Below are 22,797 nucleotides of genomic sequence, written 5' to 3'. Positions count from 1 at the left end.
TAAATCTGGACTCATCAGACCACATGACCTTCTTCCAGTGGACAGTTTTAGTAGTTTCATCAATCTCCTTGGATGTTTTCTCTGCTTGATGTCAATAATTTGACCCTTCTGAAATAGATTAACATCTTTTCCACAACCACAGGATGTGTCTTCAGACATGAAATAAGAAGCTATTCACTGCATGAGTTAGGGTTAAATAACTTGTTACCAGCTGAAACATAATCATCCATGCAGTAATTATCCAGTGGGAAGCTCCTACCTGTTTGCTTAATTAAATACAGGTGTTGACTGTCTTTTTTTTTTTTTTTTTTTGGACAGGCAGTGGATCTGTTACTTGATTTTATCCCTTTTTTTAAACGTTGATCATTATTTTTTTGCTGGCTTTTCTTTTGGTTTTTGAGTTCTGCCACTGAGCTTTCTTAGATTTCTGGCTTTGATCTGTAATTAACTTATACTCTTCCCAAATTGTATAAGAATGTCTTTAAGTGAACAGCAGAAAAACAATAGCCAGTGGTAAACGCTTATGAAGCAGCTCCATTAGAGTTCAGCTAGCCTCACACACTGAGTTTGTGTATCAGTTCCTTCAGTTAAGGTCAGACATCTTTTTTAACTTACACAAACAGTTATTTCACTCCTTATCCTTATGTTGTGGTTCTTTATACAATGAAAGATAAATGTATATATTCAGGCTATGCACAGGCATTTTAGTTTTTGTGTCTTGCTGTGCTTGTGTCACATCCTCCATATCTGAATGTGTCCTACTATGATATGTTTTAGTCCGAGCACCGACCTGGTGTATTTCATTGGAGCATCATTTAGTAGAGACTAAGTCTAAGTCTTAGTGTCACTATGTAGACAAATCAAGTCATTTCCTCTACTATGGTGCAGACACACAACTGGCTCGTATAATTATAACACTTACTCTTACTTACTCTTGGAAAAAAAGGATTTTGAATTTATTCAGTGTACATGTAAAATAAACATGCTGGATGTGACACGGCTGTTTGAAAGCTTTGCCTAAACACAAACTCTTAGATGTTTTCAGCCTTTATTTTGCTCCAGTATTGTCAGTGATACACAGTGATGCAGTTGTTGGTTAGTTCCCACTTCAGTACAGGCCAGGTCTTGTTTGGCTAGAGAAGAACCTTTTAAAGTTTTTTGTGACTTCACTGTCTTCACTGGCACCAGGTTTGAAATTGTCAGTTTCAGTTGTAGTACAACACTAGGACCTTGAAAACTATTAGACCAGATTTCATTTCCATGTCAGGTTTCTGTGGATATTCTGGATCCCCAGAGAATGAATACTAATAATCTTACTGACCTCAACCTAATCAACAGTAGTAAACCTCAGCTTGTATTCAGAAAATATTAATATTTAGAAAATATTAAATTTTTGTAACTTGGCAAACTAGACGAGAAGAAGTGTTAATTTTACATATTCTTTTATTATTTTGTGGTAGGAAACTGAGGACACGTAATCTAACCCGTCAGATCTAATCCTAACATGACATTTTATTCTTGACATATAACAACTTGTTTCTCAAGATATTATGATTTTCTTTTCTTAATATTCACAGAAGGGTATTGTAAAAAACACTATATCTGTATGTTGGTCAAAATGTCCAAAGCTTCAATAGTTTGGGGTGAAACGATTACTGCAGCTTTTAGTGGGCGCTAGCAAGGCATCTACAGTGGCTGTAAAGTAAAAAGTAAAAAGTATGTGACTCTTTTGGAATTTCATTTTTTTTTTTTTTGCATTAATTTGTCATAAAATGTGATCCAGTCAAGAGTATTAACAAACATAAGGTGCCTAAAATAATAACGTAAAATATTTCAACCATAAAAACCTCATTTTGCTAATGGAGTCTTGTTAAGGAAATTAGTTTGTATTAGAGCTACTTTGACAAAAACAACTCAAACTTTTTGGGGTTGCTCCACAGAATACCCTTATGTGAGCCATGGCTCGCCAAAAGGAGCTTTCAGCTATGATCAAGAATTGTTGATTTACATAGAGCTGGAAAGGGTTACAAAGTGATGTCAAAGACTTTAGAAATTCACCAGTCTAAAGTTAAAAAATCTACAAATGGAGACACTTGGGGACTGTGCCTACACTAACAAGAAGTGGGCGGCCAGTCCATGACCCCAAGAGCACAATGAATACTTATCAGTGAGGTAGAGAAGCACCCCTGAGTGACAGCCAAAGATTTGAAGGCATCATTGGAACTGGCTAACATCTGTGTTCAGTAGGTAAAACATTGAACTGGCAGGGTGTCTATGACAGGACACCATGAAGGAAGCTGCTGCTTACTAAAAAGAACAATGCTGAACACGTGAAGTTTATCAAAGAGCACAGTGACACGACATGTTTTGTGGACTGACAATACTAAGATTGAACAATTTGGAAGACATGAAAGATCTGACTTTTTTTTGTGCTGTGCATCATATTTATCAATACTCTCGACTTAGCTGAAGATTAGATCATGTTTTATGAGAACTTAATGCAGAGAAGGTTTCACATGCATTTTCTTGTCACTGTAGTTTTGTTTTATGCAGTATGTGCAAGCTGTCATTAGTAATCGTACCTGAAAATAACGTTTCAGCTTTACTTTTTCATCCCAAGGGCTTTGTAGAAGTTCCACAAACAAAAAAAGAGAAAGAAAAACAACACACAACAAAACTAATTAAAAACTAATTGTAAGTGCTTCATCTAAAGCATTTTGCCATAGACATTTTCCCATTGAATGTAAGTGCAATGTAGTTTGTAATTTGTGTGTGCGTGTTTTTTTTTTTTTTCTTAGATGTATTCTGATGTGGTGATGTCTAAATATCTAAATTCTTTGTTGTGGCATGTAAAGTGTATGACTCAGACAAGGCCATGCATAGTTAGTGTGTCCTGCATTATAGAGAATCCACTATGTACAGCTTAGGACATTTTATAATATGAATAAAGTTTTATACAAAAATAAGACGATGTGTATTTCTGGTAATTCTTTTAACAGTTTATCATTTTTGAAATATAGCTATTTTCATTTTAAGAGCTGACAAGATCAGTAGCCTCATATCTAGAAGTTAAGACAGAATGAAGTTAGTGTAGCTTAGCATTGAGGCCGGAAGCAGGGGAAACATTTTTCTCACTAAACGTTCGAGGCTCTGGGAAGGTTTCACATAACTGTAGAGGTGTGTTTGCACCTGCTTCCTCATAGTAGAGTATTTCTACATCATTTATATTTTAACCAACTCTGTTAAGTCTATAACATTACCACAGAGTGTGTGAAGCAAAAACACATCACACCAAATCAACTTTTGTTTACTCATTGTAAGACACGTGCTTGTTGCATTTGTTCCCATTTTGGTGAAATTGAATTATGCATTCTTCATAACCATTGGAACAGTTTAGTGCCAGATTGTGCAAAAAAGCCTGGACAGCTAAAGAAAGTGTGGAACGAAAAGCACAGCTCCTCCCTCAGTATCTCAGCTGTCAAATCCCAAAACATCTGGTTTATGTCTCAGGAGCTGGGAAACTCCAGAGCGCTGCAATTCCCGTAACAAGGAGATACAAGAGGGTTATGTAAGAACTTTTCTGTTTTCTATGTGTTCTGATTATTGCCATTATTAGGTAGAGGCTTTTTTTCGGACACAAATTGGGCAATAGCAGTCCACACGTGAGAAGATCCCCAATCCTCTGAGGAGTGGTGCTGTTGACACAGACGCAAACCTCCCAGTTACATTCAGCTCTGTCTGCAGTGCAGAGCGAACTTTCTCTGAGGACTTACAGCCAATTAAATATATATGCAAGCAAAGGATCTGATGACTTACATGGTGTAAAATCTGCTGAAGAGAACGTCTTTTATGTGGTAAGAGCCTTTTTCAGGTTTTTAAAAGTATGTTTTACAGGAATGCACCATAACTCTTAGTTGCTTTGATTTTTGTTTTCTACCTTTTTATGCTTTATGATTCTTTTTCAGAGGAGGTTTGAAACGAGTTTGAATTTCCCAGATGGCTCCTTCCAGTTTCTTGATCCTCCTGCTACAGCTTCTCAGCTTCATATCAGCTGGCCTGGCCTGTTTCTGTGAGCGGTACCCCTGGGGCTCTTGGTCCGCCTGCACCACTACCTGCAACCACGGTACACAGCAGAGACACAGGTGAGACACCGAGCGAATGACGCACAGCACAGAAACAGGTAAGGTGCAGCTCAGGGCTGGGCAAGAGAGCCAGGCAAAATAATAAAGATAGAAAACAAAAATCAAAGCAGCTTAGAGTTATGGTGCATTTAAGTACTCATATTAAGTTGTATATTATTTTACAGCATGCAGTGTTCCACTTCCTGTAAAACATACTTTTAAAAACCTGAAAAAGGTGAGGCACAGCACAGACAGGTCGAGGTCATAATTACCAATGTACTGGAGCATTTTAGTTTGTGGACTTCTGTAAGTGAAATCAAAAGCAACTGTAGAATTTTTTTTTTATTTTTTACAAGCTGTTTTCATTTAGTGTTGTGAAATACAAGCCTTATGCAGATGATGCCAACAGCTACGTTTGTAAAAATAATCACCTTTCCACAGGAATTTTCAGTATGATGATTATTACTGGAGGAGCAGCTGCAATGAGCTCTGTGAGAGATACGACCAAAGAGCCTGTAACGAGAAGGCCTGTCCAATAAACTGCCAGCTGACAGACTTCGGGCCCTGGTCCGAATGCTCACCCTGTGCCAAGAAACAGGCAAGAAACACACACATCACACTGCAAAACAAACTGTGTGTTTAAGAAGGCTCTCATGCTGCCATCACCTTGCTTAACAATATATATTGATGTTTTTGGGGTTGAATACCCTACGTGTTCTCCAAGTCGTTTGTCCCACCCCTCTCATACAAGCCATATGAGTGAAAGTGTGCCCCCACGTACAGAGGCAGGCGTCTCTGCAATCCTGTAATGGACTCATTTTTTCTGCAACGGTATTTTCTGTCTCATTATTTTCTCCTGTGTTGTCATGCTGTCGTCGTAGTTTCGGACTCGATCTGTCATGAGGCCATCCCAGTTTGGTGGGTCCGACTGCAGTGTCGAGCTGACAGAGGAGAGGCCCTGTTACCCGTCCACAGAGTGCAAGTTGCCCCCTATCGATTGCAAAGACAACTTTAAGTGTGATAATGGTAAGTGTGTACAAGAAGAAAAAGAAAAACTGTGGTGTTGCTAGAAGGAGGAAATGAATGTTTGTCGCAGCTGATTGAGGGAGTCAAACCAACATTTCAGACACAGGCCAAGTCTCATCTGCTACACACACACAAACACACTATCAGCAATACAGACACACACACACATCTGACACATTTCTTCTGTTGCAGGACGCTGCATCAACTCAACCCTGACATGCAACTCACAGAACGACTGTGGAGATAACTCTGATGAGAGGGGCTGTGTCGACCCCAGCACTTTGTGTCCAGAGAAGAGAGTGGCCCCCGGGGCTGACCTGGCGGGTAACGGGTAAGCTGAAGTTGAAAAGGTCAAGCTATCAGTTTTAATGTTAATGAGCCCACATTCCTAACCTACTGTGGTCATAAACTACATTCCCTACTGTCAGGCTCTCTTGTGTTCTGTTTATCCTCTTAAAAACATGCTTTTGTAGTCATTGTGATATTCTACTGGCACTAACTTCCGTACCATAGCTGCAAGGACAAAAATTCAACTAGCTTGGGTCGTACTGTAATTTCAAGGGCAATACAAGTATTGATGCTTAAAAATAATTAAAACAAGGCAAAGAAATTCTCACTAAAAAGTAAAAATAAACATTTTGTGATGTGTCTAAGCTAACATGACAAGACAAGTAAATCCAATTAGACTTTTCCTTGATTTGTGTTTGAAGGTTTGATGCTTTAGCAGAGGAGCCCAGGGGAGCAGTGCTGGACAACATGTTTATGGGAGGAAGTTGTAATATCAAAAGGCCTCAGAGCACGCTGATCTACCACCGAGTCCCTTACAACTTTGAGAACTTCGACATAAAGGTAATACTGTCTAGGTTTTTTGTTTTTATAAGTTAGACTGATTCAAGTTCTCTAAAACACAGCATACACGTTTCATTTGTTCAGGGATTCAAATGAGTCAATAGATATATGTCTAGGCATTACTTGGATAAAACATACAGGAAATAATGTCATTATGGTAACTAAAAACAAGACTAGTGTTTTCTTGGGTTTACCACTAAATACCTCAGGAAAAGTTTTGTTTTGTTTTTTGTTGTTGTCATTAATGTTGTTAGAGACTGTTGCTTACATTTGTAATTATGCTTGTAAAGGTTGGAGTGCTGGAGGACTTCAGCATCGAGCCGCAGACGCTGCACACTGGGCCCATCAATATGAAGAAAGCCAGTGGTCCATATGGGGACAGTGCTAGCGATAAAGACTTCTTTTTCTTCACTCCCTTAATTATCCCCTTTTTTTACTTCAGTAGTGGCTCTATGACGCGTTCCAGCTCCAAGAAAGATGCTTTTGAATCTTCAAAGACAATGGTAACTGACTCAAACAACAGCACGCACACACACACTTGTAGATGTAGACATACTTGAGATGTACATAATGCATGTCGTCATTTTACAAAATGTCCTAACTATCAAGGTCTACTGGTGGTTCCAACAACGATGTTAGGACAAGGAGTATACACATACACAAACACACACACACACACACACACACACACACACGTACTGTATTTGATCCCACGCACACACATTGGTTGCAGTCCTACTCTTTATACTTTTTCTTTTAATTTTCTTTTATAGATGTATCTTTTGATATTTCTCTTCATAGGACTCCAAGTTTTTCCGGGTGCACCAGGTTCTGCCAGTATCTACATTCAAACTGAGGCAACCTCGAGACCTCGTCCTGTCACTGCCTTTCGTCCAATTCCTCCATGCTCTTCCTCTCGACTACAACTATGCCCTCTACAGGGAAATCTTCCAGCGTTTCGGAACACACTACTACGGCTCAGGGTCACTTGGAGGACACTATGATCTCCTGTACCAGTACAATCGACAGGAGATCATTAGTTCAGGTACAATGACAATATAGTGTCTATATTTGCTCCACATGAACATGTAAAATCTGAAGATTTGAAGCTGATTTTTTCCATCTTACTCTCTTGAAAGATAGCTCTAACATGAGCTTAAGAATAATATAGTGTACCTATGCTAGACCTATGGAACGTCATATGCTCCTATTTGTGAGTTTCTTTGTTTCTAAATCCTGTTGCTCTACACTATACTCCAACAGGTGTAACAGAAGAGCACATGTCAAGCTGTCTGGGCAAAGACACCACCTGGACCATCATCCTCTACACCGAACACAGCAGTGTAACCCGGTGTAGTAATGACAGGATGACTCAGAAATATCAAGGTTACATCAAACATCTGGTCCACTTTTCTCATCGGATTCTGAAAAGAGCACAGATTTTGTTAACATCATGCTCTGCCTTCATTGTTTGTTCCAGGTTCATACATTCAGGCATCAGAGAAATCTTTCTCCATGGTGAAGGGAGGTCGAACCAGAGAAGCTGCAGCTCTGGCCTGGGAGAGACAGGGATCCACTCCAGACAAAGAATCCTTCAAGAACTGGGCCAAGTCTGTTCTTGAAAACCCTGTTGTGGTGAATTACAAGGTAAAACGTGAAGCGCCTCACTCAGACATCTTCATTCAGAACACATACCCCCTTGCAGACACTTTGTTCATGTGTGTGTTTCTCCAGTTGCTGTCCATCATAGATCTGGTCCGGGGGATCCCCTGTGCTGCCACAAAGAGAAGGCACCTGAGGAAGGCCCTGCTGCAGTACTTAGAGGAGTTTGACACTTGCAAGTGTGCTCCCTGCGCCAACAATGCTAGACCAGTTCTCTCTGGGACTGAGTGCAAATGCATTTGCCAGACTGGCACATTTGGCACCTACTGTGAGAAACGAGCTCCTGATTTCACTTCAGGTACACAAAGACAGCTGAAAGACAAAATATGCTAATTAACTGCAGATTTAGAGAACCACAGCCACCATAACTATGGCAGTTGGACAATTCAATACTTCAGTTCAGAAACCCAATTTTCTATGTAACAGAGGAGATGGATGGTTACTGGAGCTGCTGGACGCCATGGAGTCGCTGTACAAGCTCCATGAAGAGACATCGGACCAGGCAGTGCAATAATCCTGCCCCAATGAGAGGAGGTCAGCCCTGCCAAGGTCCTGACAGACAGGAAGAGTCGTGTCACATCTCCATCTTTGCAAAGTAGGGTGAATGTTATTTAAAAAAAAACTGATATTCAACACTGCATGAATGCAAATATTGTGTTTCATTACTCAGTCAGTATTAATTTACTGTTAATGTTCTGGTTCGTACTCTCTTGTGCAGACAGAACACTTGTGACAATGATGATGACTTCACTGTGGGCTGGAGGAATGAGCTGCCCCCTGGTGTTCAGGGCTGTCTGAGGCCACAGAGCCCCTCCAACAGCTTCCTCCGGGTAAAACCAACCCATCAGCAACAATCTAAACTAATAACTCTGAAATTGTCTCAACTAATTGTCTAAACTACTGGAAATGACTTCTCTCTACTCCAGTCTCAGAGAAATGATTCTACAGGAGACTGATGAGTTTCTCCACTTACTAGAAGTACAATGCACAACTGTCTTTAACATAAATAAGGGCACACATCATGACACCTGAAAGAAAAGTAAAATCCAACTCAGACAACGGGAGCTCTGATCAGTGCTACTCATTGTGTGTAGGAGCACTGAACCACTGTCATAAGATGTAAGCAGAAGGGGAAGGACATATCATTAGCCAGGGAAAATGAAGCAACAGGAAGGCACAAATTAAGCTGTGCTATGTTATATTTGGAACATTTCTAACTTTTGTCCTTTTCATAATTTCCATCCACTGACAGAAAGCAAAGGAGTATTATAGCTTTGGTGAGGATGAGGAGTTCCAGTGTTTCACTGGATTTGAGCTGGAAGGTTTTCAGTTTATCAACTGTCGTCCTGATGGAACCTGGAGTCAAGCAACTGGAAAATGCATAAGTATGTTTTTTCTCACCACTAAACAATGATTTATTCAACAATGGCCCTTTTTGGCCTTTTTATTTTTAAGTCTATTTTTATTTCCGCACATAATGAACCACTGAGATTAAATTGGATATTTCTGACTCAAATATCGTCTTTTGCTTTTAGGGAAGATCTGCCTTCCTCCTGACATCCCTGATGGAATGACGTTGCTCCCCGACAAAGACGAGTACAGGGTAGAGGAGTCAGTGAGTTTGAGCTGTAACAAGATAGGCCAGGTGCCTCAGCCACAAAGCTCCTTCAAATGCAGCAGCAGCCTCACCTGGGAGCCCTCAATACCTGCTGACCTGCACTGCATCGATGGTACAATAGATCACTGCTTACACTGTGACAGGAAATAAAACACTTTTTATACAGGGTCAGCCCATTGGAACACTAAATACTAGAGAAATAAAGAGGAATTAATAATACAATCTAAACATGTACCAGCATACAGGTTCATTGAGACAAATTTTTCAGTCATTTTATTGTTTTAATTTGGATTAATCTATGGAGTATAATCAAGAGAATGATGAGAAACACTTGACCCAGGAATACAGTTGAGCTGAAGGCTGCTATCAAACCAAACTGGTCTTCGATAACATCCCAACAGCGAAACAGGCTAATCACCCTCATGTCGTGTTGCATTGATGCAATAATTCGTGCAGCTAGGTGTAGTACGTAAATACACATAATTTACTTTTAGACGTTTTCATTTCTGTATTATAGATCCTATTTTGATTGATATTGATATTTATTGATATCCTATGTTTGTTTTTCTACTTCATCAGTAGAGAAGCCTTCTGTTCCAGGTCAGTGTGGTCCAGGGCGGAAATTACAGAACTCTCAATGTGTCTGTATCCAGCGGGAGAGCTGCCTGTAAGTTCCAATTACTTATTTTTATTTTATCTTACATTTCAATTTTATAGTGCAAGTGATTTTCTTTTGTCTTACAATCATATTATAAGATTATATTGAAACATATCCAACATATGGGGGATGTATGCATGTATGTAAACTATGTGTATATGTGTAATGCATTGTGATTTCTTACCAGCAGCTGACTGACTTGTTTGTGTATGTCTGTGCGTGTGCAGTTCACAACCAGCAAATCTCTGCGTCCTAAACGTTGACATCGGTGTCACCGTGTCGATGTCCCTCTGCTCCTTCCATGCTGGTCGTTGTCATGGGGATCCGCTCTTCTTTGTCAGCGAGGGTGCATGCAATCCCGCTGACTCTGCCAAACTGGAGTGGGCCAAGTTCAGAGCCAAGATGTCCAACAAGAGCTCTGTTCAGGAGCCCTGTGAACTTGATACCTGTTACGAATGGGAAACCTGCAGTGGTGAGTGTGTCTGATAGGAAGGGTGGTTTATGTAGCTCCATAAACTAGAATGGGTGGTTACATACTCAAACATAGGCTTAGATATGATTAAATGTAGTCTTTAAGACCAATTGTGTGGCTTGGTGTTGTTGCCTACACTTCTGTGTGTTCTCTATTTCTCTGCTTTCCTTTTATGAATGAAGAATGCCGATTACCGCCACCTCCTGGTATAGAGCATTATTACCTGTCATATAGCCACTGAATGTGCAGGCTACTTCACTGTTGCCTGTAATCCTTGTGGTTTGTTCAAGTCAGCCTTTCTTGCTGTTTGTTTCTTCTTTGTGTCAGCTTGGTTATGTCTTTGCTTTATCTGCAAAGATGTAGCTAATTTCTCACTCTAAGAGGGGATGTGATGAGCAAATTGTTATACCTTTCTGCCGTTTGCAACAATTGTAGTGGAAGTGATATCAGATGCATTTAGTGATGTTATCTCACATGTGTCCTCAGTATCCAAGACGTGTGAGTGCAGAGCTGCCCGGGACTGCCCCAAAGTGGAAAAGCACATGTTCTGTGTGAAGCTGACAAGGACCCAGAGGGTTCGCAGCATGGACCTTTGTTCTATGGCCGCCCTCAAATGTTCCAGCTATCAGTTTGAGGTTATCAATGAAGGCGTCTGTGAGTCCAGATGATCATGGTAAAGGTTTTCTCAGCCACTGAATAAATCTAACTGAGGTGTGTTGAAGGTGATTTTCATTTAAGTCCAGTTATTCATTCTTTTAACTGCACTAGAACCACAAATTAAGAAACGTATCACCAACATAACACTATATTATTCTCTTAAAAATGACATTATATTTATTATAGCAAGCTTGATCTGACACAACCTATAATCAAGGACCTGAACCTGATGGTACATAAATTAAAGCGTACATTTTAGGCCTAACCTGCACAGACCTGAGGATTCTCAGATCTGCTCCAAAATGCATCCCACCCGAACAGAAACCAACCTTATGTGCAATTACAAGTATAAAACAACGCTGAGATCACAGGAACACAGTTTTCATGTCATGTACTATGCAGGATGTGCAGCACATTTTACAGCCAGTGTCAGTCAAGTCTATCTAAAGTTACACAGTGGAGAATTTAAACTTGCTAAATGTAGTTTAAATGCAGTAATAAAAGTCTTAAATTGTCATCTTGTTTGTTTCCTGTCTGTTTTTACATTCTTACATTCATTCGTCGTTGTCACTCTTTACCTACTCAACAATGTAATCCCCACTACTTAGTTATATTTACCTATACAGATGTTTATTCACAGTGACGGACATTAGACGAAATTGATGCAGAAATAAAGAAATGAACATGATTATCAAACAAACATGCCAATAACAAAAGACAATTGATCCAGGAATTTGATACTGTAGCACATCCAAATTTTAAAATGTATTGAAATTCTGCTCTTAAGTCCAGATGTGTCTGCAGCTTTTTGCTGTATTTTGGAATAAATGTGCTGAACTTAATTTTACTGGCAATTTACAAAATTGTGTGATGTTTCAAAGTGATGTTGAATGGCCAGGTAGAAAAGTACTGTATGCTCTTCATGCAGGGTTGTATGTGGAGTTAGCATGTTCTCCCATGTAACAAAACCAACAGTGCAAAAATGTATTCTAACGTTTTTTTTTTTTAACTTTCTATTACAAAATACTATTAAAAAATCTTTAACAAATGCAGTTATAAAAGATATTGCCAACATAACCTGATGACAATTTACATTTAAATGGCTTCACTTATGCTTCAAGTGTTGCTTCTATTTACAGTTCAGTTATTGAGAGAGTTCCAGTTTTTATTTTATGCACAATATAAGAACTCACAGTGAACGAAACCACCATCTTTATTCAGGACAAGCCTCAATACTGATCACATCCACCTGTTCACCAGCACACCTTCTGGCCCCCACCTCGCATTCAGTCATCGTCACAGCGCCGCTGCCAACATCAGACTTAACGCACAGTGGAGGGGAGTCCTTATGACATTCAGACACTTTCCGGCATTCGCATTTTCTTGCTGATTCTAAAATTGAAAATCAAAAGATTAAAAGATATTCAAGAGCAAAGTTTTTTTGTACTCAAATCATGGTGTTATTTTTTTAAGAATGCTGGTCAAAACAAATAATAAAGCAGTTCAACTCTTAAAGGAATCCAGCACACTCACCCTGACAGATTGTCCCTGGTTTGCAGTTCTCGCAGGACGTGAACGTCTCCCGTGGCCACACACAATCACTGTCACTGGCCAATGTGAAGCTCCGTCCCACACACTGCAGTGCTCCAAGCTGGCAAACACTTAGTAACCGCATTTGGCTTGAGCTGAGTTTGGCACAAACCTGCAAAGAAGTCCTACGTAGAGACAATATGTAGAAAAATAAAGCATTTTAATGATTGTATTTTAAAATGTTAGCCAGGGGACATCATGGCATATTTTATAAAAATATAATTTCGAACAATCCTACTTACATGCACTGAAACGGCATCTTACACACACAGCCAGTTTTTCCCACAGTCTCCCATGGTTTACACTTCAGGTCAGGAGGTGGTGATGGAGCTGTGGGCACTGAGAAGAAAATATAGAACGCAGGATTAGACACAACACTAATGCATGACCACGTGTGTGTGTGTGTGTGTGAACAGAGCCACTCATGGTGAAAGAACAATAATAAGAACAACCATAAGTCTCCACGTCCCTCACACCTACAGAGCTTTCAGTCAATTGTTTCGCTGTGTGACAACAAAATAAAAATAAACTCTGACTGCCCAGCACAGACCAGGATGAGTTTTTTCACTGTTCTGCATCTGGACTGAATATCTGTTAAAATATACTAGTTAGTCACTTGCTTTGGCTTAGATGGTTATTTCAGCCTCTAGCAGACACAGAACAAATTATCATCCCACTGAAACTTTGTTTGTAGCTCCCTCAATAAAAGTCCAGTCTTGTTATCTTTGATTCAGTCTCAGGACATTCCTAAGAAACATATGTAGCTTCTTAGAAGGTTAATTTTCCTTTTGTCTTCACCAGCTAGCTGCTAACTGTATCATTCTGCCCTTTGGTCCAGTTTAGACATGAGATATGAGGCTGGAACATTTTCCTCTCAGGGACAAAAGTACCTGCTTTACAATGTGCGCCTTCAGGAGAAGGAGACCACTGCAGACTGGGACTGCATATGATCTCTGAAACATCACTGTCCAACAGTGACCCCGCAGGACAAGACAGGGACACTCTGTCTCCGATCTGATAGGCTGCTTTGGTAGGTGTGGATATAACTTTACTGTTGAGTGGAGGAACGCCACAAGTGGAACCTGGAACAGAAATAAAGTGATTTTAAGTACGTCAAAGTGTCACTGACAATCCCAGCGTAATGTGAAACGTTACAGCATTTAGAAGCTGCGTAACTCTTTTTAACAAACCAGAATACAAAAATAATTCTTGTTAACAAGGTGAAGACATACTTTTACAAACCATCGCTTCTGTCGCCCACTTCTGGTTTTCAGTGCACTGAGCCACAGAGCTTCCACTCAGGTAATGTCCCTCTATGCAGGAGTACTCCACTGTGTTTCCCACCAGGTAAAAGTCTCTGGGATTCTGAGAACAAGTACTCTTAGTCATGTATCCTCCTATTTGTCATACATCACTGAAACCAAAAAGCCTGCAGCTCTCCAAAGTTAAAAATCTTAAGTACACCCTCACCTGAATATATCCGTTCCTCAGGGTTGGAGGTGGACCACATGTTTTTGGTGGAGTCGCAGAAAGACTAAAGCACTGAGGCTCCATCATCCTACACACAAAGGTTACAACGAGAAGAGTCAAATACCACCAGACACCTGCTGCTCATATAATGTATATAACAAGACCCACGGCCCACAACAACAACATAAATAACAAGAATCAAAGAATGAAAAACATCACAAAAAAGTACGAGGTAATATTTGACTGTGAGGACTTACTGTAAGTACTGGATATCAGAGTCCTCACAAGGTTTCTGCTCCACCTGCAGTCCAGTGCAGTGGTGCCCTCCTCGACTAGGGGCAGGGTTATTACAGCTGCGAGTCCTTGTCCTTTGTCCCCCTGAGCAGGAACCCCAAGAAGACCAGCAGCTCCAGCTGCCATGGATCACTCCTGAGAGAAAGACCAAAGATTCTCTTATACTGACTTCTTGCTGAAGGATCATTTAGACCTGGTACAATGTTAATTCGGGGTGGCTTTGGATCAATAGGTAGAGCAGTTGACTGCCAATCACAGGATTGGTGGTTCGATTCCCGGCTGCCACGTCACATGCCAAAGTGTCCTTGGGCAAGATACTGAATCCCTTGTTGCCCCCGGTGAGTCAGGTCAGCTGCATAGCAGCTCTGCCATCGGTGTGTGAATGGGCGAATAAGATGCAGTGTAAAGCGCTTTGAGTACCAGCTAGGTAGAAAAGCCCTATATAAGTGCAGACCATTTACCATTTAATTCTAGCTTCTGAGTTGTCATAGATGAAGGTGGGTTAAAACAATCTACATTAACCTTAAACCTAGATTAAATCTTGGATAATCTTGTAATTCTATAAATGTCTAACTACATTTCAAACTGTCTATTTCATATCTTTAAAATGTTTAAATCCTATCCCAAGTCTTGTTTTGTCACACTCATCTACTTAAAGTTAAACTCACTAGTTTGGCTAATTTAGAATTAATTTATAAACTAGAATTAATTTGTGAGTTTATTGGCAGTGTACCTGGTTGTGCTCCAATCACAGTTCCAATCTCACAGGCTCGACCTGAAGTTCCCGGCTGGCAGACGCAGCGACACTCGGAGCCCATCAGCAGTGGCTGGCCGTTGTTCTGGCAGGGCCGGCAGTGACAGGGATGCTCCTCCGCCATGTACTCCTCTGTGGCTCTTTTCAGGTGCAGCTTCTTTAAACCAGCACACTGCACCTCTTTCACCAGCTCATACAGAGGACGCAACTGGAAAAACAAGTTTACACTCTATTTATGTGCATATACAGAAAAGGAAGCAAAATCAAGGTGTTTTAAAAACATTCAAAACATCTGAGACACCAATTAATATTTAAGGATATCATTTACATGTAAATTAAACAATTTTTATTTTATATATCATACTATATACCATACACGGCCCTATAGCTTCACCATAACAAAGAGTACAGTGTTAGGGATGGAGCAGCTAAATGGCTGTTGCAGCATTTCAACACTAGTGTAGATATTACTTATTTTGTGCTGTTATGTGTTCAGAAAACTGTTTTAGACTGGCAAGTCTACTGTGAAGTATCTAATGTTTAAAGGTCTGTCCTGTCACATTTTGAATTTGAGAAAGTTTACACTTCATGGATCTGAACCAAACTAGTAGCCCAATCAGCATTACATTTGCCAAACATGTGTCAACTCATGATACTACAAATAAAAATAAATAATTCTAAGTCCTTCAATCTAAGAATATCAGCTTGTCATGTTATATATTGTAATGAGCAAGTGAACAGGTCTTGTATGTCAGAAACAGCAAAGTAATCATTTAATTTCCTCAACATACTGGAAAATGACACATTGCTTATAATATGAATAAATTTTTTGCCACCATTAGCACTGTGAATGCAAACAGCAGCTAAGAGACTGTCCTACCTTCTGGTTTATGACTTCAGGGAAGTCTCTGACAGACGAAGCCCAGTTATCGTAGACCTCTCCATTAGCTTCTGGATTGTCCAGATCCAGAACAGACAGAGCACCTATGAAAGCTGGATCTCCTCCAAAGACGTTGACCTTAATAGGCATCTTGTTTACATTGTGTCCTGCAGACGAATATCAATGGAGACTATTCAGGGCTCAACCAGACTGTGGGATTGCCAAGTTTCATTAAATTTATTCAAATACAAACTCAACAGAGTTAAATTGTAGATGTAGATTACAGATTTTTATAACCTTTGGAGATACACTGTGCCATTTGAAAGTCTAAATGTGAAGGCTTTCACTCACCGTAGCTGGATGATAAAGATCGTGTCAGTTTTTCACAGACTGTTGTGATTTTCTTCCTGAACAGGCGACGTTTGACCTTTCTCCAACATCTCTGGTAATCTATATCTGTCGTACCTTTACACAAGCAAGACAAGAACATGCAAGACAAGAGTATTTTGTTAGTTCAGAATACTACATTTATCAGCTGACAGGTACTACACGTAGAGAATACACTCACAAAGGAAAAAATACAAAGTAAAATCTAAACAACAGGTAACACTTCACAGAGTTAAGTTAATTACAGTTAAATAAGTAGAACATGACTCAGTTTCTTTGATCTAACTTAAAACAACATGTTTCTTGTTATTGAATTTTCTCCAAAGGCATTCAAATGTATTGTTGCCTTTAGTTTTGAATCAATGTTTCTTTAGTTCCTAATAAAAACAGCAACAATATGCACCAAAAGTTCTTACTTGTCGATGCAAGCGCTTGGCGGTCTAATTCCAACAAGGCTTGATATTCGCCTCCTAATGAGCCCTCAGAGAGGTAATGTGTGCCATATTTCTGTAGCAGCTGGCGGTAGGCTGAGTAGTCATATGTGAATGGCAGAGATGACAAGGCCTTCCAGAAACCTTCAGCAAGAGTCAGGTACTGAGGGGCAGAGTTTTGGAACTGAGCCAGTTCCACTCTGTTCTTCAGGATTATCAACTTGTAAGCCTAGATGAAAGTTAACAAAAGACTGAAGGGTCACTCTCTGTAAGCTGGTGAATACAAAACCTTAACCAAACTCAGGACAGAAATCTGAAAAATAGACCAACAGAAGCAGCGTAAAAAAGCATGGTGATAATAAGATATCATTACCTTAGTGTCAGTAAGCTCTTTGTGGAAGGTACGACGGTCATGTCCTACCAAGGCATTAGACTCAATGTGCTGCATGTAGGACCAGGCGCTGTCATAGGATTCGTCGCTCTCGTCATTGTTTACTGTCACCTGTAGCACAATATTCAACATTCAGTTTCCTTAGCTACTGTAAGAATAGTTTACCATGTTCTGATAATTGACACTATGTCCAGTACTTGGACCTATGTCAGGTAGTAAAAATACAGTGGCAAGAAAAAGTAGGTGAACCTTTTGGACTTTTGTGGTTTTTGAGTTTGCGCCGCACAAGAAGAATGTGTTTATGTGAGTCATGCCTGTCCAAAAGGATAAAGAACTGTTGATTTACATAAAGCTGGAAAAGGTTAAAAAGTGATGTCAAAGACTTTAGAAATTCCCCAGTCTCCAGTTTTAACAAATAATCTACAAATGGAGACACGTTGGGACTGTGGCTCCACCACTAAGAAGTGGGTGGCTAGTCCAAATGACTCGAGGAGCAAAACAAACATTAATGAGGTAAAGAAACAACCCAGAGTGACAGTTAAAGATTTGAAGGCATCATTGGAACTGGCTAACATCTGTGTTCATGAGTCTACAGTAGGTAAAACATTGATCTAGGACAGGACACCACAAAGGAAGCCACTGCTTACTAAAAAGAACATTGCTGCTCGCCTGGAGTTTGCCAAAGAGCATACTGTTACTGCACAGCATTATTGGCCAAATGTTTTGTGGCCTGATGAAACTAAGATTAAACTATTTAGAAAGAACACACAGCGTAAAAAGGTCACTACATATCATCATGAAAACATCTTTCCAATCGTAAAGTATAGTGGGGGTAAAATCATGATTTGGGCCTGGCCAGCTTCCAGCGATTGGGGGAAAGATTAATTCCCATGTGTATCAAAAAGTTCCTATAATGTGAGACTTCTGTACATCAGCTGAAACTCTGTAGAAGTTGGGTGATGCAATAGGACAACGACCCAAAACACCAGAGTAAGTCCACAAAAGAATGACTTTAGAAAAACAAAATCCGCCTTTTGGAGTGGAGTCAGAGCCCAGACCTCAACAATAGACCCCCAATAGAGATGCTAAGAAACAACTTTAAGAGAGCCACACAGGAGATGTCCAAAGAATATGACAGAGCTAAAGCAGTTCTGCAGGAAGAATAGGCTACACTTCCTCCTGAACAATGTGCGGGTCTGTCTACAGTTACAGGAAGCGCCCGGTTGAGGTTATTGCTGCTAATGCAGAAAACCACAGAATTTGACATACTTTTTCTTGCCGCTGTACAGAATGTGTTAGTCCTCTCACATGACCTATAGAACAATTTGCTGGAACAACTCTCCCATATTCAGCAGGTATCTGCTGTAATTGCAAAATGGTGTCTGCTGTAATACAACAGCTTTCAGTAACAGCAACAGACAGTGCCATGTTACAAATGACAGTCTCCACCTTTCTTGGAAACAATGTTGTATTTATCTAAGTCATATTACATTTACAAAAGAAATCAGGACTTTGCAACGCTTCATAAAAATGACCACTAACCACAAAGTTCTCGTTCAACTCACCTCGAAGTTGTACCTGAGGGTGTTTTGTGGCAATCTGTAGTAGGTATTGTGATCACCACTGAAGACCTTTCTGCACTGCCCTCCAAAGCTCAGAGTGTTGATAACTCCTGCCCTCAGTTTCCCTGTTAGCACGTCATACCTATAAAACAAGGCAAATAAACCTATCTAAACATGTTTTGGCTGTGTCATGCAAGCAGTCATTTTAACTTCTGAGTTATAATGAAATGTCCTGGTGTTGAGTTGTAGCTCCTCACCCTCTGCCTGTGAAATCAGAGTTGGGAGGCGTTTTGTCAAGGTCACATGAATACTGACTATTGTCCGAGTTACAGTTTCTCTCATCCAGACCATCCTCACAATCCTGGTCCCCATTACACACTAGAGAGCGGCTGATACACTGACCTGCATCAGGGGTTTCAATAAAAAGTTAGATTTAATTTCATTTCCAAGACACATATTCTAGAAAAAAAGGAATTGAACTCTGATTGACCATATGTGTTAAGTATTTTTGAAAAATATCATTGGTGATTAAATATTAAGTAATGCAAAGTCTACATGTTGCAGTTTACCAGAGGTGCAATGGAATCTGTTTCCACAGCCTGTTTCCAGGGGACATCTTTTCTGTGGGACACATCGCTGTGTTTGTGTAGCCTCTCCTGAACATGGCATACCCCCAAATTGGGCGTAGATCTCCACATGTCGAGTCCGTACCTACAAAGGAAGCAATTATACATATTAAATTAAGTAAAGAACAACTTGTGATAAGCAACATGTGAATTCATTCATTCAATTCAGAACCACAGTGGAATAAGGACTGAACACTTAAAGCCAGATAGTTGTTTTTCTGACCTTTCCAGTGACTCTATTTCAAATGATAGGAAGTGGAGTAGGGCCCTGCTCTCCCACATCTATGGTCCCAATGAACAACTGATAAAAATCTATGCATTTTTGAAGGATTGCTACAATCAGCATTTCTTTTAGAAGTCTTTGTAATCCAGTTTAGCTTTGTGGTCCTTTGACACTTGAATGTGCATTCTTGACTAACAACCAACAGTCTAAACAGTACTAACCTTTGTGAGTACTGAAACCAAAGGTTTTATACTGTACGTCTGTGCTACGCTGAAGTGTACAGTAGTACACAAGAGTAATTAGTATGTTGGCAGCTATTGTTATTAATATGCAACACTTTATTAATAAATGGTATGAGCTGTTTGAAAAGCTATTGTTATTGGCTAGCCTTGCAGGTTTGCAGCTTGTTAATGCTGCTAGTTAGTTCAATAATTTATAGCTACTAGGCTCTATATCACTCTGCCTCCAACACCAACTGTTAATCAAGGACACATTGACTGTACTGTGCATTTTCTTTGGATTATACAAACATGGTGATTCATTGTCTGTTTGGTGGGTTAACATAACAGGGTTGGTACTCTGACACAACAGACATGACAAAAATTGTGGCTTAGTAATTATAATCTTAGTGAGTTTCTGTATTACATCACATTCATGTACTCACATTTTCTCTTACTGTCCAAAACTTTTCTCTTATTTAAGTTTAGTCATTTACAGTGTTTTACTGTTAATATGTGGAATTCGAGTCAGAATTACAGAAATTAGGTTAACGTTAATTAAGTTTAACTTATGATTACATTCTGCACATATACACTGTGTGTTCTGATGTACCTTTGTACTGCTGCAGCCATCACACTCAGACCACTCTCCATAAGGCCCCCATCTGCAGTTTACAGGCTGCTGACACCTGAGAAGAATTGACATGTTGTAATTGTAATATAAAGATTTCTTGATGACTTATTGCTTAGTACAGTTTACAGCAAGACCATATATATGATCCACACACGGATCCATACATGGATCATATAATGTTTGAAAGAGAACCACACAATCATTAGGATGCATTATTAGGAATATAAGGATAGATCATGAGGTTTACATGTGTGTGCACTTACCCAACTGGAGATAAACAGACGAGCGACAACAGCAAAGAACACAGGACTGTGGCTAAATTCAGCTGATCAAGACATAGAAAATGATTGACTTAGTCTCACAAATTAATATCCAGTTAAAAAACTGCCCTTTAAATCTTTAGATTACTAACGATCAGTGATGATTAGAACAGATCGTACCACAACAATACTAAACAATACCATCAAATACTGGATGAAATAGTTGCACCATATCTGAATAGTGAATATATTGTGGAGATTAGAGTACCTTCATGATGTGCTCCTCACAGTTTGGCCTCCTCTTCTGGTCCAGCACTCTCAGACGCAGGGTAATTTAAGCAGTGCGAGAGGTGTATTACTCAACAGAACCACGAGTTCAGGAATTCCCACACAGACAAAACTCAGATCCATTGAGTCTGAACGACCACTTTTAGGTCACTTCTCTTCACACCGTGACTCATACAAAAAGACCCAGTGTTCTTTTCCACAGCTTAAGCCCAAGCACAGCCAAGCTTGTGTTCATAGTGAGCTTTATTCCAGTAAATTTAACCATAATCCTGTTTGCTTTGAGCGCTCAAAGGCACAAGACATCTGCTGGAAGAGCTTCAGCAGAGTATGACATCAGAAATTGCATCACAATTGTTTATCCTCGATAAGGCAACCACAAGCTAAGTCTGCATGATTTCGTCATACTATGTCAAAAAATCCCTGTTTGGCTCAGATTTTAATGCATTTGATTTTAATGTTCATTTACAAATTGTTCAAAATGCACATACCCGTTGTTTGTTTAGTACAAAAAAAATATTTTTTTTCAATTACATTTGACCATTGTTAAAAAGATAAAAAGAAAATTGGTCAGTGAAATAAAAGTCTCCTCAAGTCTGTAGGTTAATCAGAACCTTTCAGTCTAAAGTGGTTTTCCCCCTCTCCTCTAGTTTTGATCAGTTAATTCTTTTTACCACATTATTCGTAGACTTGGTGTAACTTTTATTAATTCATGTATGGCCCAGAACGCCTTCTAAAATAACATGTTGGCAACATCCATAGTGCATGGAGCTAATTTGTGATCTTGTTTATGTCCTTTTCTTCCCCGTAGTGGCCAAAGATGAGTTAGTGCAGCTTTAATCTAAATGTTTTACTTACTTTAATCCTTGACCCCAATAACGAGTAAACTTAGGTACTGTAGGTGAAAAAAATGTTTAATATATGGTTTTAGGAGGAATGTTTGTTATATAAGAATAACAAAACAATTCTACTTGACAAAAAAGAAAAAAGGGATGTTTTTTTTTTATTGACATTTTTATTTTAAAAAGTAAAAAATTATACTAAAAATTATACTTAACAATTTGATAGTTTAGGATTTTAGCGGGGCTAAAATGACAGATAGACTAAAAAGGGTCTACAGCCACTCTGACTAGTAAAATAAATATCATAGAGTAAAATGTACAAAATGTCCCTCTGAAATGTAGCATGAAATGTAACTACTCAAGTAAAGTACGGGAACCTTCAAACTGTGCTTGAGTGCTGTACTCAGTATTTAGTAGAGACTAAATGGCTACTTGCTGCCACTGTAGCTGTGTTTGTGTGTATGTGTGCTATGTAGAGCATGTGGAGAGTGTGTGTGGGTGGTCCCTGCAGTGTGTTCAGTGGTCTGACGGCACAGAGCCAAAAACAAGGCAACGCTGCTGCTGACATGTGAGTGGGTGAGACTCACATGTACCAACGAATGAACACGTAGGTTACTGAAATGTGACTCCAGGGGCTGGGAAATACCACTGTGAGCCTGTGGAGGAACACTTCCAACACGAACACAAACTGGTTTTCTAATCCTTCACCAGTTCTAGTTGTTGTTTAATGTTTTACCATTATGTTGAGTATGAGTATCTATTTGCATTTATTTTGTACATGGGAAATATAACTTGTATTTTACAACTGAAACATGCTTTTTTGAGTTACAGCACATAACTAATGTGAAGATATTTCAATTTTCATTTTTCTTTAATATCAAAAGGAA

The 22,797-nt window shown here is 39.6% G+C and overlaps 2 protein-coding genes across 2 annotated transcripts; one reads left to right on the top strand and one right to left on the bottom strand.

The window, feature by feature from the left end:
- The first annotated feature begins 3,542 nt into the window (after positions 1–3,542).
- Positions 3,543–11,600, top strand: c6 (complement component 6). Its single transcript, XM_026339858.1, has 18 exons — positions 3,543–3,854; positions 3,966–4,142; positions 4,563–4,719; positions 5,003–5,147; positions 5,340–5,478; positions 5,858–5,996; positions 6,287–6,499; positions 6,798–7,041; positions 7,260–7,382; positions 7,477–7,643; positions 7,731–7,956; positions 8,085–8,253; positions 8,377–8,488; positions 8,911–9,043; positions 9,194–9,388; positions 9,856–9,943; positions 10,162–10,406; positions 10,893–11,600. Exons 2-18 carry the CDS (start codon positions 3,997–3,999, stop codon positions 11,072–11,074), a joined length of 2,823 nt encoding a protein of 940 aa, XP_026195643.1. The 5' UTR covers positions 3,543–3,854; positions 3,966–3,996; the 3' UTR covers positions 11,075–11,600.
- Positions 11,601–12,086: 486 nt separating this feature from the next.
- c7b (complement component 7b) lies at positions 12,087–21,313 on the bottom strand. Its single transcript, XM_026339859.1, has 18 exons — positions 21,052–21,313; positions 20,787–20,848; positions 20,503–20,578; positions 19,392–19,533; positions 19,080–19,224; positions 18,826–18,964; positions 17,243–17,371; positions 16,855–17,098; positions 16,403–16,516; positions 16,052–16,218; positions 15,151–15,379; positions 14,381–14,552; positions 14,124–14,211; positions 13,886–14,018; positions 13,544–13,735; positions 12,896–12,992; positions 12,597–12,778; positions 12,087–12,455 (listed from the first exon to the last, which is right to left on the bottom strand). Exons 1-18 carry the CDS (start codon positions 21,055–21,057, stop codon positions 12,277–12,279), a joined length of 2,496 nt encoding a protein of 831 aa, XP_026195644.1. The 5' UTR covers positions 21,058–21,313; the 3' UTR covers positions 12,087–12,276.
- Positions 21,314–22,797: the final 1,484 nt, after the last annotated feature.

The sequence above is a fragment of the Anabas testudineus genome, chromosome 22, assembly GCF_900324465.2.
Source record: "Anabas testudineus chromosome 22, fAnaTes1.2, whole genome shotgun sequence".
Lineage (NCBI taxonomy): Eukaryota > Metazoa > Chordata > Actinopteri > Anabantiformes > Anabantidae > Anabas > Anabas testudineus.
Note: the sequence above shows the minus strand (reverse complement) of the source record. Positions and strands in the feature narration are given on the sequence as shown.